The 13,084-nt window shown below is 41.2% G+C and overlaps 1 protein-coding gene across 1 annotated transcript; it reads left to right on the top strand.

Moving 5' to 3' along the window:
* Positions 1-243: 243 nt before the first annotated feature.
* On the top strand, positions 244-2,633 carry LOC140855471 (uncharacterized). Its single transcript, XM_073251354.1, has 8 exons — positions 244-554; positions 652-843; positions 927-1,171; positions 1,252-1,455; positions 1,558-1,650; positions 1,811-1,912; positions 2,006-2,365; positions 2,466-2,633. Exons 2-8 carry the CDS (start codon positions 660-662, stop codon positions 2,541-2,543), a joined length of 1,266 nt encoding a protein of 421 aa, XP_073107455.1. The 5' UTR covers positions 244-554; positions 652-659; the 3' UTR covers positions 2,544-2,633.
* The last annotated feature ends 10,451 nt before the right edge of the window (positions 2,634-13,084 follow it).

Below are 13,084 nucleotides of genomic sequence, written 5' to 3'. Positions count from 1 at the left end.
CTAACAAGATTGTGAATAGATATAATGGTTTCATAATTAATGGCTTTAAATTTCATACCAGAGAACGGGAGAAATTTAGAAAAACACAGAATAGCGGTGTTATGGTGGAAGTGGATGAAAAATCCTATTATGGTGCACTTAAAGATATCTATGAGTTGGATTATTATGGAAAATTTAAAGTAGTACTGTTTAGATGTGATTGGATAGACATAAACTCACTAAGGGGTTTGAAATAAGATGCAAATGGATTTACACTTGTAAATTTTTCAAGGTTGATACACACTGGTGTGTTATTGAAGGATGACCCATTCATTTTTTCATCTCAAGCTCGTCAAGTATTTTATGTACAAGATGCAAAAGATAAAGATTGGTTTACTGTCATCAAAACAAAACCTAGAGACTTATATGATATGGGAAACCAAGTGGAGGATGATGACGATGACACTTATACACAATGTATGCCCTACAATTTTGTGCCAGCTGATGATTTAAATGATACGACGACGTTGGTTAGAACAGAATTCGAAGAAAACACTACTGCTTGATTGTTACTGGTAATAATTATTTATGATGTATATATTTTGCATTAATTATTGTATTATTTTACTCCATATATTAACTGATTCTACCTTTTATTTATATAAATGCTAGGTGACATCATGCGTCGCAGGGGACGATATGCTGGTGTGCAGTTCCAGTTTTCACAGACAGAGGCCGGTACGTCTTCTTCAGCACAGCAGCCTGAGGCCAGTTCAGCTGCACAGCATTCTGAGCCCTGTCCTTCATCATCAGCACAGCACGATCCTCCTGTTCATCAGCCAGATGATGAGATACACGTGCAGGGTATATATTGTCTTTCATGTAAATTTTTTTTATTTCATTTTATGTATATTTATGATATAGTTACTTTTATGTATTTTTTGCAGACGGATCCGGGAGAGTACGCCCCAGACGCGGACCCACAGTAGTACGAGATGTGTGGCAGATGCGTGAGGGCGAGAGGATTGTTGTGGAGTGCAATCAGCTAGGTCAGCCAATTAAGAAAGCTGCCTGCTTATTGACTTCATTTTTGGGGACTGTTGCTCGGAGGCCTCAGCTATGTCCGTTGGGCTATGCAAAATGGAATGACATGCTTCCAACGTACAAAGTTGAGCTCCTCCGAGTTATAGAGGTAATGAATTGATGTTCATACTGTATATTAATTGTTAATCATTTATATAATTTATTTCATTTAACTTTTTTTTTTTATAGAGCAAGTTTGTTCTCCCTCCATCCACTCATGATTTTGTAATGAAGTCTCTCAACCGCAAATGGAAAGAATATAGAGCGCAATTGAAGAAGGACTATATGAGACAGGGTATGACAGAGGAGGAGGTTGCTAGGAATTGTCCTCCTGATGTACCCCCTCATCAGTGGATGGAGTTGGTTCATTATTGGTTCTCCGAGAGGGCACAGGTATATTATCTGTTTATTATCTTTTTTTTCTAAATATTTTATAAAAATATTGATTTTTATTATATATTGTATATATAACAAGTTCTTTACTTTATTTTACAGACTTATTCTGCTATTGGTAGAGCTGCACGAGCAGCTCAGTCTGTTCCTCATACATCGGGGTCGAAGAGTTATGCACGACTCCGACAGGAGTTTGTATGTTCCTTAAACTTTCATAATTAATTTTTAATTTGTATGTTCAAATATTTATATAACTAATATCATTATGTATCGTGGACCATGTCTGTATCATGATACTCATATATTTTTTTAAATTATCATAATTGTTTGCTTAAAATTGAAATTATTTGTGTAGGAGGATGAGCATGGGAGGGAACCCGGACAAGTGGAGTTTTACCGGATGACTCATACTCATCAGGATGGTACTTTTGTTCGAGATGAGTCGAGAGATTTATATGTACGGTATTATTAATATTATATTTTTTGCAATGATTTAAATTTAATTTTGTTAGCTATTAATGTATAACTCTTGTTTTCAAAAAAAATACAGGAGAGGGCTACATCTCTCATTGCGGAGCGTGACGACGAGTCCGCAGCATCTACGCAGCAGAGCCGTATCGAGATCGAGGTCTTCACAGAGTTGATGGGACCAGAGCGCTACGGCCGAGTGAGGGGTTATGGAGTAGGAGTCACCCCCACTCAGTTATCTGAGGTTAGTAGATATACGCAGCATGCTGCAGCAGATGCTCAGGATTCACGCATTCGCAGACTCGAGGCGGAGATACAGGAGATTAGACAGAGTCGTGCCGCTGAGATGGAGGAGATGCGACAGAGCCGTGCCGAGATGCAGGCCATGAGGGGACAGATTGATCGCCTTACATCTTTATTAGAGATGTATGGTTCATCTCAGGTAAACACATAATATTAAATATATATTTTTGTATTAATTTAATGATTTATATATTTTATTTATAGATATGCAAATCATGCTTTTGATATGTTTTTTGTAGGCTCCTGGCATATCAGGCACCCGTCGAGATAGCGGCACGTCACGTGGAGACAACGACGACCATCCGCCTGCAGATTGATGTTATTTTATTTTTGTTATATTTTTATATTTATTTATATTACTCTTGATTGTAATGGACGATTAGTACTTTATTTTTATTTATATAAAATATTGTCTTTTGGTTTGATTAAATTTTCTATTTCAGCTTGCTTTTGATGTGAATGATGGTGATTGTACAGGTGTGAATGTGAATGTGGTGATTGTACATGTTTATTGTATTGTACAGGTGATGTGAATGATGGTGATTGTACAGGTATGAATATGAATGTGGTGATTGTACATGTTTATTGTATTGTACAGGTGTGATATGATTTCGTACAGGAATGTATTGTATTATTTTTTTTTAAATAATATTTGTATTTTTTTTCCTCTTAAAACCTTTAACGACGCTTATAAGCGTCGTTAAATTTGTCTTTTGCGACACTTTAAAGCGTCGTAAATTTTTACATTAACGACACTTATAAGCGTCGTTAAATTTGTCTTTTGCGACGCTTTAAAGCGTCGTAAAGATTTAAATTAACGACGCTTATAAGCGTCGTTAATGTAAATATTTACGACGCTTTAAAGCGTCGTAAAGATTTCCATTAACGACACTTTAAAGCGTCATTAAGACAAATTTAACGACGCTTTAAAGCGTCGTTAATGTAAATCTTTACGACGCTTTAAAGCGTCGTTAAAAAATAACGACGCTTTTAAAAAGCGTCGGCGCTATTCGTCCCCACTCTTACATAGTCGACGCTTTGCCGACGCTTTTCGAAGCGTCGTAAAGCCAAATAGCGACGCTTTAAAGCGTCGTTAATGACCATAAATAGCGTCGTTAATGCCTATTTTTTCTGTAGTGGACTCCTCTCTATTCGCGCTAGAGCCTCAGAGGTGTGCCCCCAAACTTAACCTCACTTTCGTCTACATGGAGGAGAAAGAACGTGCAAGATAGGGATTAGTTACTCATGCCACTCATTTGACACGAGACGAGCTGAAGGATCGTCTTGAAAAGGAGAACCTCGGTCTTCTCTGTTCTTCATAAAACTTTGTACTCCTTTTCCATGTGGGGCAATATTGGTAACACCAAAACCTGTGAAAGCAACAAATGTGTCCTGAGCAAGCTGTCCATCCTATGCTTGCAATCTCTATTCCCTCTCACCTCCTTCCCTGCAAAAATATTGCATTTTTTTTAAAATTTAATATAGCATGGAGAAAGTCTCTCGCTCCCTCCATTTTCCCTTGAGAAAAAGACTGTGCGTAGAACTGAGATAAGAAGGCGTGAAGTAGGTGCGCTTCCCGTACGAGTTTGGTGGGATCCAATCATCCATGATCTATTTTTGTTGGGTGGATGTCTAGCCAGGACACCACCTCCCAGGATCTTTTCAGTACCGCACGATGCAGTAGAAAGAAAGAAGAAACAAAGCAAAAACAATCAAAATACGTGGATCAGCTACAAAAGGATTCGCCTCCATAGAGAATGCAAACTTCACTATAAAAAAAATTTATAAGAGGAGATCTCACCCTCAACCCTCATACATCCAATTTTTCGCTCACAGAATGTTTCTCTCACAAAAGCTCTCTCTCTAGAAAGACCCCCCTGAACCCCTGAAGCGATTGCTGTCCGCTGTTCAAGAGCCCTGCACCTTCTCTCCACGGCGTCCACACGTCACCTCCTTCACGGCTTCTTTGCTTTCCTACGGCTGATAGAGCCATGCGCGAGAAACACTGTTCACGGGTGCTCACAAGCGGCGAAAACCAAAATCATGCCCCTGTTGCACTTGATCAGGGCCTTTTATAAGACTTAAACCCAATTAGATTAGGTTTAACACTCTTAATCAAGCCCAAAATTCTTCCCAAGCCATTGGATCATCACTGCAAGCCACCAGAGCCGTTCGATCGCAACCGGTCTATGGAATAGTGCCATTGACCGTGAGAAATGGATGGAAAATGATTTAGCGGTCCATGCACCAGTCTGTGGACCAAAAAACATAGGCCCCAGTGGTGCCTGGGCCTGGGCTGCGCCTGCGTCGTGCGCCTGGACCATGCTCCATTGGGCCGCATGCCCCACACCGGACGGTGCCCTACGCACCTGGGTCGTGCCCTGCACGCCTGAGCCGTGCGCTGGCCGTGCCTAGGCCACATCCTACTGCTTGCGGCTGTGCCGTCGTTGCTCCACCGGCCCGCCACCGACCGTCGACGGTCCATCGCCGCTCCGGGTTCCGTGCCGACTTCATAAGTGTGTATCTCCTCCATCCGAACTTCATTTGGGATGATCTTGGTCTCGTTGGACTTCATTTTTTATCGTAAACCTTGCTGTGGGCTCAATGTAGACCAAATCTTAAGACATCAAATCCTAACAATCTTCATCTTGACTCGATATTCAGCCTTCTCCTAACTTCGAGAGCTTCTGGATCTCCTCGTCCCCATGCCCTAGGGAAATCGCCTGTTGATCATGGATCGATAAACATGAAAGTCGAGCCAGGCCGCTCGATCCTATCTCCATCGTATGCTGTGCTCTTCCTGACCTGAGACCTGCTCGGGACATCATCCTGCAGCAATAGGAATCTTACCTTGCAACGTCGCCTCTCGTCTTTCCGAGTCTCCTGTCTCATGCCCGATCCACCTCCACCTAGAGCTCCACCTCACTCTGGGCTCCACTTGGCTCCCAAAGCTCCACCTCACACTGGGCTCCATACTAGGTAATAATATCCTTTGCTCTCCTTCTTTCCCTCCAGCACATCCTATTGCCACGTAGCACCCTCAGGATTCCTCCACTAGCTACCATCCTGTAGCCTTTCGAATTCAGTCTGCTAAGTGAGATAAGATTCCACCTGAAATCTGATATGTATCGGATCTCCCCCAATCTCCTCACTGTACCATCATGTGTCTTCCAGCTGACCATCCCAATGCCTCTGATCGCACAGCTCGATCCATCCGGTAGATATACAGTACCCTCACTGTTCTCCAGAGAGTTAAATTGCTCTTCTCTGCAACATACATGATGGGTGCATACAGAATCTAATATCCATTGCTGGAAAGAAGTAGATACCTCATCAAATATCTCCAGGACATCTCTATCTGAATCGTTATCGGCTGTCGCCACAGCAGCTATCATCTGATTTTTGAGTTGAGGGCAATCTCTGACTAGATGCCCCAACTCCTTGCACTGGTAACACCTGATTTTGCTCAAGTCCCTCCTAGATTTGGACCGCCCTCATCGCGATCTCCTGTTGCTCTATCTACAACCTCCTGCTCCTCCAGAAGCCACCAAAGCTGAGCTACCGCCACCTAAGCTCGAAGCTGGATTCTCCCTTTTGAGAACTTCATTCTGGAGTATCGCCATGGTGATCTCATCCATCTTGATGGTGCTCTTTCTCACTAGAAAAGCAGTCATCAAGGACTCGTACGAAGGAGAAAGCGACATCAGCAAAACCAGCGTCCTGATCTACTCCTCAACATTCTCGCAAACACTGAGGAGGTCAGTGAGGATCTTCTGGAAGTAGCTTAGATGCTCCTACATGCTCTGTCCCTCAGCCATCCGCAGCTGGTAAAACTGCCTCTGAAGGAAAAGAGTGTTGGTGAGAGACTTCGCCATGTACAACTCCTCGAGCTTCGACCACAGCACCGTCTGAGAAGTCTCGCTCAGCACATGGATCACCACCTCATCCACTAGGTACATGCAGATTGTACTCACCGCCTGCATCTATAGCCATCTCCAATCCCGCACCTCTATGGTAGTCGGCTTTTCGTCGTACAAGAAAGCATCGATCAACCCTTATTGGATGAGCACATCCTTCACCCTTGCCTGCCACAAGGAGAAATTATACTTACCATCAAATTTGTTGATCTCCATCTTGATTGTTCCAGTCTTCTCCATCTTTAGTCTTGCTCACCACCGCTGCAATCTGCGTCCTTGTACCGCATCGCTCTGATACCATTTGTTGGGTGGATGTCTGGCAAGGATACCACCTCTCAGGATCTTTTCAGTGCCATACGATGCAACAGGAAGAAAGAAAAAACAAGGCAAAAACAATCAAAATACGTAGATCAGCCACAAAAGGGCTCACCTTCACGGAGCATGCAAACTTCACTATGAAAAAAAATTTTACAAGAGTAGATCTCACCCTTAACCCTCGTACATCCAATTTCTTTCTCACAGAAAGTTCCCCTTACAAAAGCTTTCTCTTTAGAAAAATCTCTCTAAACCCCAGAAGCGACCGCTGTCCGCTGTTCAAGAGCCCTGCTCTTTCTCTCCACGGCATCCATGCATCACCTCCTTCACGGCTTCTCTGCTTTCCTGCGGCTGATAGAGCCATGCGCGAGAAACACTGTTCATGGGTGCTCACGGACGGCGAAAACCAAAACCACACGTCGGGCCGTGCCCTGCGCACCTGGGCTGCATCCCACCGCCTGCGGCCGCGCCGCTCCACCGACTCACCACTGGCCGCTGACGGTCCACCGTCGCTTCGGATTTCTTGCCGACTTCAAAAACGCGTATCTCCTCCATCCGAGCTCCGTTTGGATGATCTTGGTCTCATTGGACTCCATTTTTCATCGCGAATCTTGTTGTGGGCTCAATGTAGACAGAATCTTGAGGCATCAAATCCTAACATGTTTCTACTTTTCAACGATTATTGATTGCCTGTACTCCCTATATAAATTAAAATTTAGGTTCCTCTCTATTTTAGATGTCAAAGATCACATCTAAACGTGAACCCAGATGCCCTTGTTTTCCATGAAGGGAAGAAAAAACAAAACATTGCCCTCAAAATGACAAATCCGGCAAGATACTAGCTTAAAAACAACCGCTATGAGCCCAAAAAAACAAAAAAGGAAATTCTTAAAGCTTTAGAAAACCGCCGGATAGCTCTCGAGAACCGCCGCCATCCCCTCCCCTCCCTCCCCATCTTTTTCTCCCTCTCTCTCGTGCTAGCGTGTGCAGCATCACCTTCCGGCGTTCGATCCGAAGATCTCAGCGGTCCAATGTTGATGTCTGCTGAGCATGTCAATAATATGTAATGGGTTAACGTAGAGCTTATAGCTGTTATGACTTATGATCCTTAAGATGGACGTTTATATGAGAGTGTAATGTTCTATAGTGGCTCTTGTTATAAAGACATGTTAGATATAAAGTTTCCAACTCATCACTTTCCAAGCATTTGTTGTAAAGATATGTTAGATACATGAGGAAGCTGGCAACTAGCGGATGTCTCTCTTGCTAAAGACAGTGTTCAAGTTCTTCTTCTAATCTATTTATTTTCAAGGAATATATTTCACAATTTCTCAGTTTTACTGAATCACATCAACAATCAAACCACTTATGCACTTGTGTTTGTGAAGTTCATGGCCCAGCCATCTGAGGTGATCATACACCATTGATGTTTTCTTGATTACAGATAATGTCAATTAGAGGTGGAGAAGGCTTTCCTCCCTCCCACTCCTTTTTCCACCCTCCCTCTCACTTCTTTGAAAGAAGAGAAAAATGGCATACGACTAAGGAATATATAATTTCCTTCTTTATTCACGCACAATCTAATTCTATTTTGCGCTAACCCACATAACAAATGAAGGAGTGTTAAATCAGTTCAAGCTTCTAGATAAACCACTTGAAGACGACTGGCAATCTTTTCTAGGCTCTGCAGTAGATGGCACGCATCTGATCTGTACTCTGTTTTGAGCTAATTGGCCTTGTAGTATTAGCTCTTCACTGAATAAATAAAGGAATTGGAGGTTGATAAATGATTGTGTCAGTTCTAAAGAAAATAAGGCTAATTGACCTAGTTAGTACCGTCAAACATTTGGATTTAGACGCTCTATGCCGGTACTTATTTATTTATTTAATAAATGATATATTTGGACCCTTTTTGTTATATTCTATTTGAGATGGATTTGTTTACAGTATTGCTATTGTTGGTTTCATGCTATTATAGGCGGTGCCTGATGGTAAGATGGCCATGTAATGTCCCAGGCCTGGGGCATGACAATTGAAGACCTTGTTGCGGTGAGATGTATGGTGTAGACTCATAAGTTCATCGATAGTGGTGGGATCAGTTGGCAGTTATATTGGATAATTTGGAAGGCATGTGAGAAAGGGGAGAAAGTCTAACGATGGGCGTTATCCTCCTCCTCGAATTCATCAAACAAAGGGATCATCGGGCTTGTTGGACACTAGTGAAAACCCTAGGATTCGATCCATAAAATGCCCTCCTCTCGTCCCTCTAACCATCATACTGTTTGTCCCAACAGTATTCATATGGCTTTCCCTCATAAACAAGCTAGATACAAGAGAAACCCTAGCAATGGAAGGATGGATGGTAAGTGTCGGATGCCATTCGTGTCGTTCCCGCTCTAAGACTCTACTTATCTTTTTATTAGATGTCCATTCTTTTTGAGTGAATTATTAGATGTCCGTTTGCCCAAACAGTATGGACTCCTCTCTCTCTCCGTGCGCAAGTGTGAGAGCTTGTTTTATTTAGGCTTGGTCTGACCTAAGTTGGCTTGGACTAGCCACTTGGGCCCATCGTCACGTGCCGGCATGTGAGAAAGGGGAGAAAGACTATCGATGGGCGTTATCCTGCTCCTCCAATTCAGCAAATAAAGGGTTCATAGGGCTTGTTGGACACTAGTGAAAACCCTAGGATTCGATCTATAAAGGGCCCTCCTCTCTTCCCTCTAACCATCATGCCCCCAAATCATGATCAACCGCCGGCAAATCCAATTGAGTCTCCGTTGTTTTCCATTGAAAGTCTCAATAAGCCACCCTCAACACCTCGTTGGAGTCGAGGTAAAGGTGTCTAAACTTTTTCCTCCTTCCTTCTCCAGTCTTAAAGCCACTGTTTCTAGTTGGACCAGCGCTAGATAGTCGCTGGAATCCATGAATTCGAGCCGCCCCTGTTTTGTTCTTTTCCCTCCCCTTTTTTGGCTTTGTTCCACCTGATCCTCCATTATTCAGGGTCAAGGCTTATTGCAGAGCTCCAGTCGAGCTCTAGTGCCATAACCGAGTCTCGGCCACGAGTTGGTGAGCCGGAATACTCCAACATTCCTTGTTTGAGCAGATCTAGCATCGTTTTTCTTTTCCTTTTCTCTACCACTGGCCACCATTGTCGTTGCTGTTGTTGGGACGTTTGCCACAGGTCAGACATCGGGAGGCGCCGTCTAGCATTGGCGACAACTGTCGCCGGGCCCATGACGCTCTTTCCCCTTCCCATGTCTTTCCAAGAATGCGAAGGGAAAAAAGAGAAAAGAAAAGAAATATATATATATATATATATATATATATAAGACTCTCCCTTGCTCTCTACAATCTCTCTTTGAGTTGGGTAGGCTCCAACAAAGGAAGTGATTTTTGACAATATTTTAGGGAGAGTCCTGATCCCTAGTTGCTGAGCAGTGTGTCAGACTCTATCTTAGCCATTGTCAAACACGCTTAGTTTTGGCTGCCTTTGGTCTGTTTTGAGTCAGCTGTATCCTAGTCTGATGTTGTTCCGATGAAATTACTATGATAGGATTGACTTGGGCTAGTGGGCATTACTACCTATCAGCTCTGCTCCACACAGTCTCTCTCTCTCTTCTCTACTATTTCTCTCATTCTCTCTATACTCTCTCTCTTCTTCTCTCTTTCTACATGATTAACGGACCCATGGAGGTCCATAAGTCTAGATAAGCTCAGAATGATTGTTGACCCTTTGAGGGATCCAAATTGGCATTATACAGCCCTAGGAGGGGATTTCGAACAAATTTTATAGTGATTATCTACCATATACATAGATGGTTGTGATTATTCTAATGATGAGATCTGGCTCTATAAATATGGGTAAGAACGTGTTGAGTAAAACACTATCTTTAAGTTTGTAGATCAAGGAGTTTGTCAATGTTTGTTTATTGTACTCGAGTCTGAGATGATTAAGATAAGGATCCATTTACATGATTATCCGTATGAATATATATATTTTTATATCATCTATAATGAATTTTGGTTTTACATCGAATGATTATTCTGGTCACATGATTGCTGATATGAATATAAAAATATAGAATTCTTTATTGTACACATTATCATATGTTGATGGCTTGAAATATGATGTCAGCTATTTTGAAATTGGCCAAAGAAATAGTATGAAATTATATTTTATTTGAAAAAAATAAAATTGAATAATTTGATGATTGAATCGAAGGATTTGGACTAGCCATAATATGGATTGCTAATCAAAGGCCGAATTATGATGCTTTGAATTGCTAATCATGGGTCTAATCATGACACTTTGATATATCACCATTGGCCATGTTGTGGGGGGTTTAGTCCTACATAGATTGTAAGTCAGGTATACTCTGCCTTATATGAGATAGGAGATTATCTCTCTCAAAAATAGATGCCTTTTAGGCTAAAGCCCAAAAGACAAAGTCGTAATGTCCGACAGTCGCAAATGTACTAGCTATGGCCTAAGGGCCGTAAGTGTATAGACTATGGTAACCGCAAATATACCAGCTAAGGTCAAAGGGCTATAAGTCTATAAGCTACAGTATGCATGTGACCAAAGCAGATAATACTTCTTGTTGGGATGAGCCCTCTATTCATATAAGCCCTGAAGTCCCTTGATCACAACATATGGTGCTAGAGGAAGGGCCCTTTAATAAGACAGAGTCTCTCTGATTGGGGGACTACTGTTGTGGGGGGTTTAGTCCCATATCAATTGTGAGTCAGGTGTACTTTGCCTAATATGAAATAGAAGATTCTCTCTCCCAAAAAGAGACACCTTTTGAGCCAAAGTTCAGGGACAAAACCATAAGGCTTGGCAGCGGTAAGTATACTAGCTAGGGCCCAAAAACCACAAACGTACAAGTTACGACAACCGCAAATATACCAGCTATGGTCCAAGGGTTGTAAGCCTATAAGCTATGGTATGCATGCGGCCAAAATGTACAATATCTCTTGCTGGGATGAGCCCTCCATCCATATGAGCACCGGAGTACCTGGATCGGACAAGCCGGAGTATGGATATTATAATGGCCAATGTGAGTCGAAGCACAGATATTATGATTTGCCACCGTGGGCCAAGGTATGGATATTGTGGTTTGCAATCATGGGTCAAAGTGTAAATTATGGTTTGCCAATCATGGACAGAAGCATGATTGTCGATAGTCCAAATTGGAAAGAAAATTATTGATTAAAAATCTGAATAATAATGAAAGATAAAATATATGAAACTATTGTTGAATAGAATTTTTAGATTGATGATATATCCGGTATATTTTCCTAAATGAGATATATTTTTGATGACTCATATTTATGTGTACATAATTTTGTGGATTCATTTGAGCTATGCTGAATAACCAATATGAGTTTATGATTTTTTTCTTGCATTTTGATATAACTAAAAGCTAATCTTTATTTTGATTTGATTTATGATTTAAATCCATGCTAAATAATTAGTATGAAGCTTTATGATTTTTTGCAGTTTGATATGATTTGAAGCTAATCTTTATTTTTAAGTTTACTTAATTTATTTTGACATGTGTGCACGTGGGAGGGAGGGGGGGGGATTCTTGCTGAGCTATAAAGCTTGTACCATCTTTTTCTTTTTTCTTTTAGAGTTATAGGGTGCATGGTCTCGAATGGGTCGGCATAGAGTTCGAGCATTGGAGTTATTCGTTAAATAGTTGATTTTCTGATACCCGATCAACATTTAAATCTTTGTAATTGAGTAGACTCTTCTGATGATAGCTCAATTTAGTTAGACAATTATGGTTAAATTTTATGATTAATTTAGTTATTGTGGTGCTGTTGAAAATTTTGTTCATCTTAAAAGATCTTGCATGATCTGTAGAATATTGCTTTAAGGTTCATGCTAGCTGACCAGGGTGGTGGGTTTGAGACGTGACAGCTTGAGCCTTAGAGGCACACCCCCCAACTTTGCATCACGTTGCTCTGCATGGAGGAGAAGTGCAACTCAATCTAAGAAAAGGTTGGGATTAGTTACTCATGGCACTTAATGCAGAACATTTGGCACGGGAGGAACTCACCCTTCTTGATAAGGAGAATCTTAGTTTCCTCGGTTCTTCATAAAACCTTGTACTCCTTTATCATGTGGAGAAATCTTTGTAAAACCCATGCCTCTGATATACGTGAAGTGGACTTGGACGTAGGTGCTCTTCGGTATTTTTTTTTGAGGAAAAAGTGCTCTTCCAGTATGAGTTTGGTGGGATCCATCATCCATGGAGTTGTTTGTTGTCCGTTTCTACTTGGTAACAGTTATTAATGGCCTATACTCTATATTTTAGGACTGACATCGGATCGGATACGGATCGAATACCATCATATCCATATCTATATTTATTTTGTTTGATGAATATAAATATAAATACAGATATTGTTCAGATGCAAAATTTCATATCTATATTTATTTTAAACAGAAATGGATACAATTCGGATACTGAACGTATGGATATAATTATAGATATTACTTCGATAGTTTTATAACTAGAGAATCCCGGATATTGTTACATATAGATGTTAAATCAACTTAATAATATGTTTATATAGTTATATATATTTCTTAAAAATTAATAAGTACTATATAA

This window comes from Elaeis guineensis, chromosome 2 (genome assembly GCF_000442705.2).
Source record: "Elaeis guineensis isolate ETL-2024a chromosome 2, EG11, whole genome shotgun sequence".
In the NCBI taxonomy this organism is placed as follows: Eukaryota; Viridiplantae; Streptophyta; class Magnoliopsida; order Arecales; family Arecaceae; genus Elaeis; species Elaeis guineensis.
The sequence above is the reverse complement of the archived record's forward strand: the minus strand, read 5'-3'. Positions and strand labels throughout refer to the sequence as shown.

Bases quoted from the DNA above. Each gene is read 5' to 3' on its own strand.
- LOC140855471 (XM_073251354.1), top strand. From the start codon at position 660: ATGCGTCGCAGGGGACGATATGCTGGTGTGCAGTTCCAGTTTTCACAG. The intron at 1,651-1,810 runs GTATGTTCCTTA...TTATTTGTGTAG, and splicing joins CACGACTCCGACAGGAGTTT to GAGGATGAGCATGGGAGGGA. The intron at 2,366-2,465 runs GTAAACACATAA...TGTTTTTTGTAG, and splicing joins AGATGTATGGTTCATCTCAG to GCTCCTGGCATATCAGGCAC.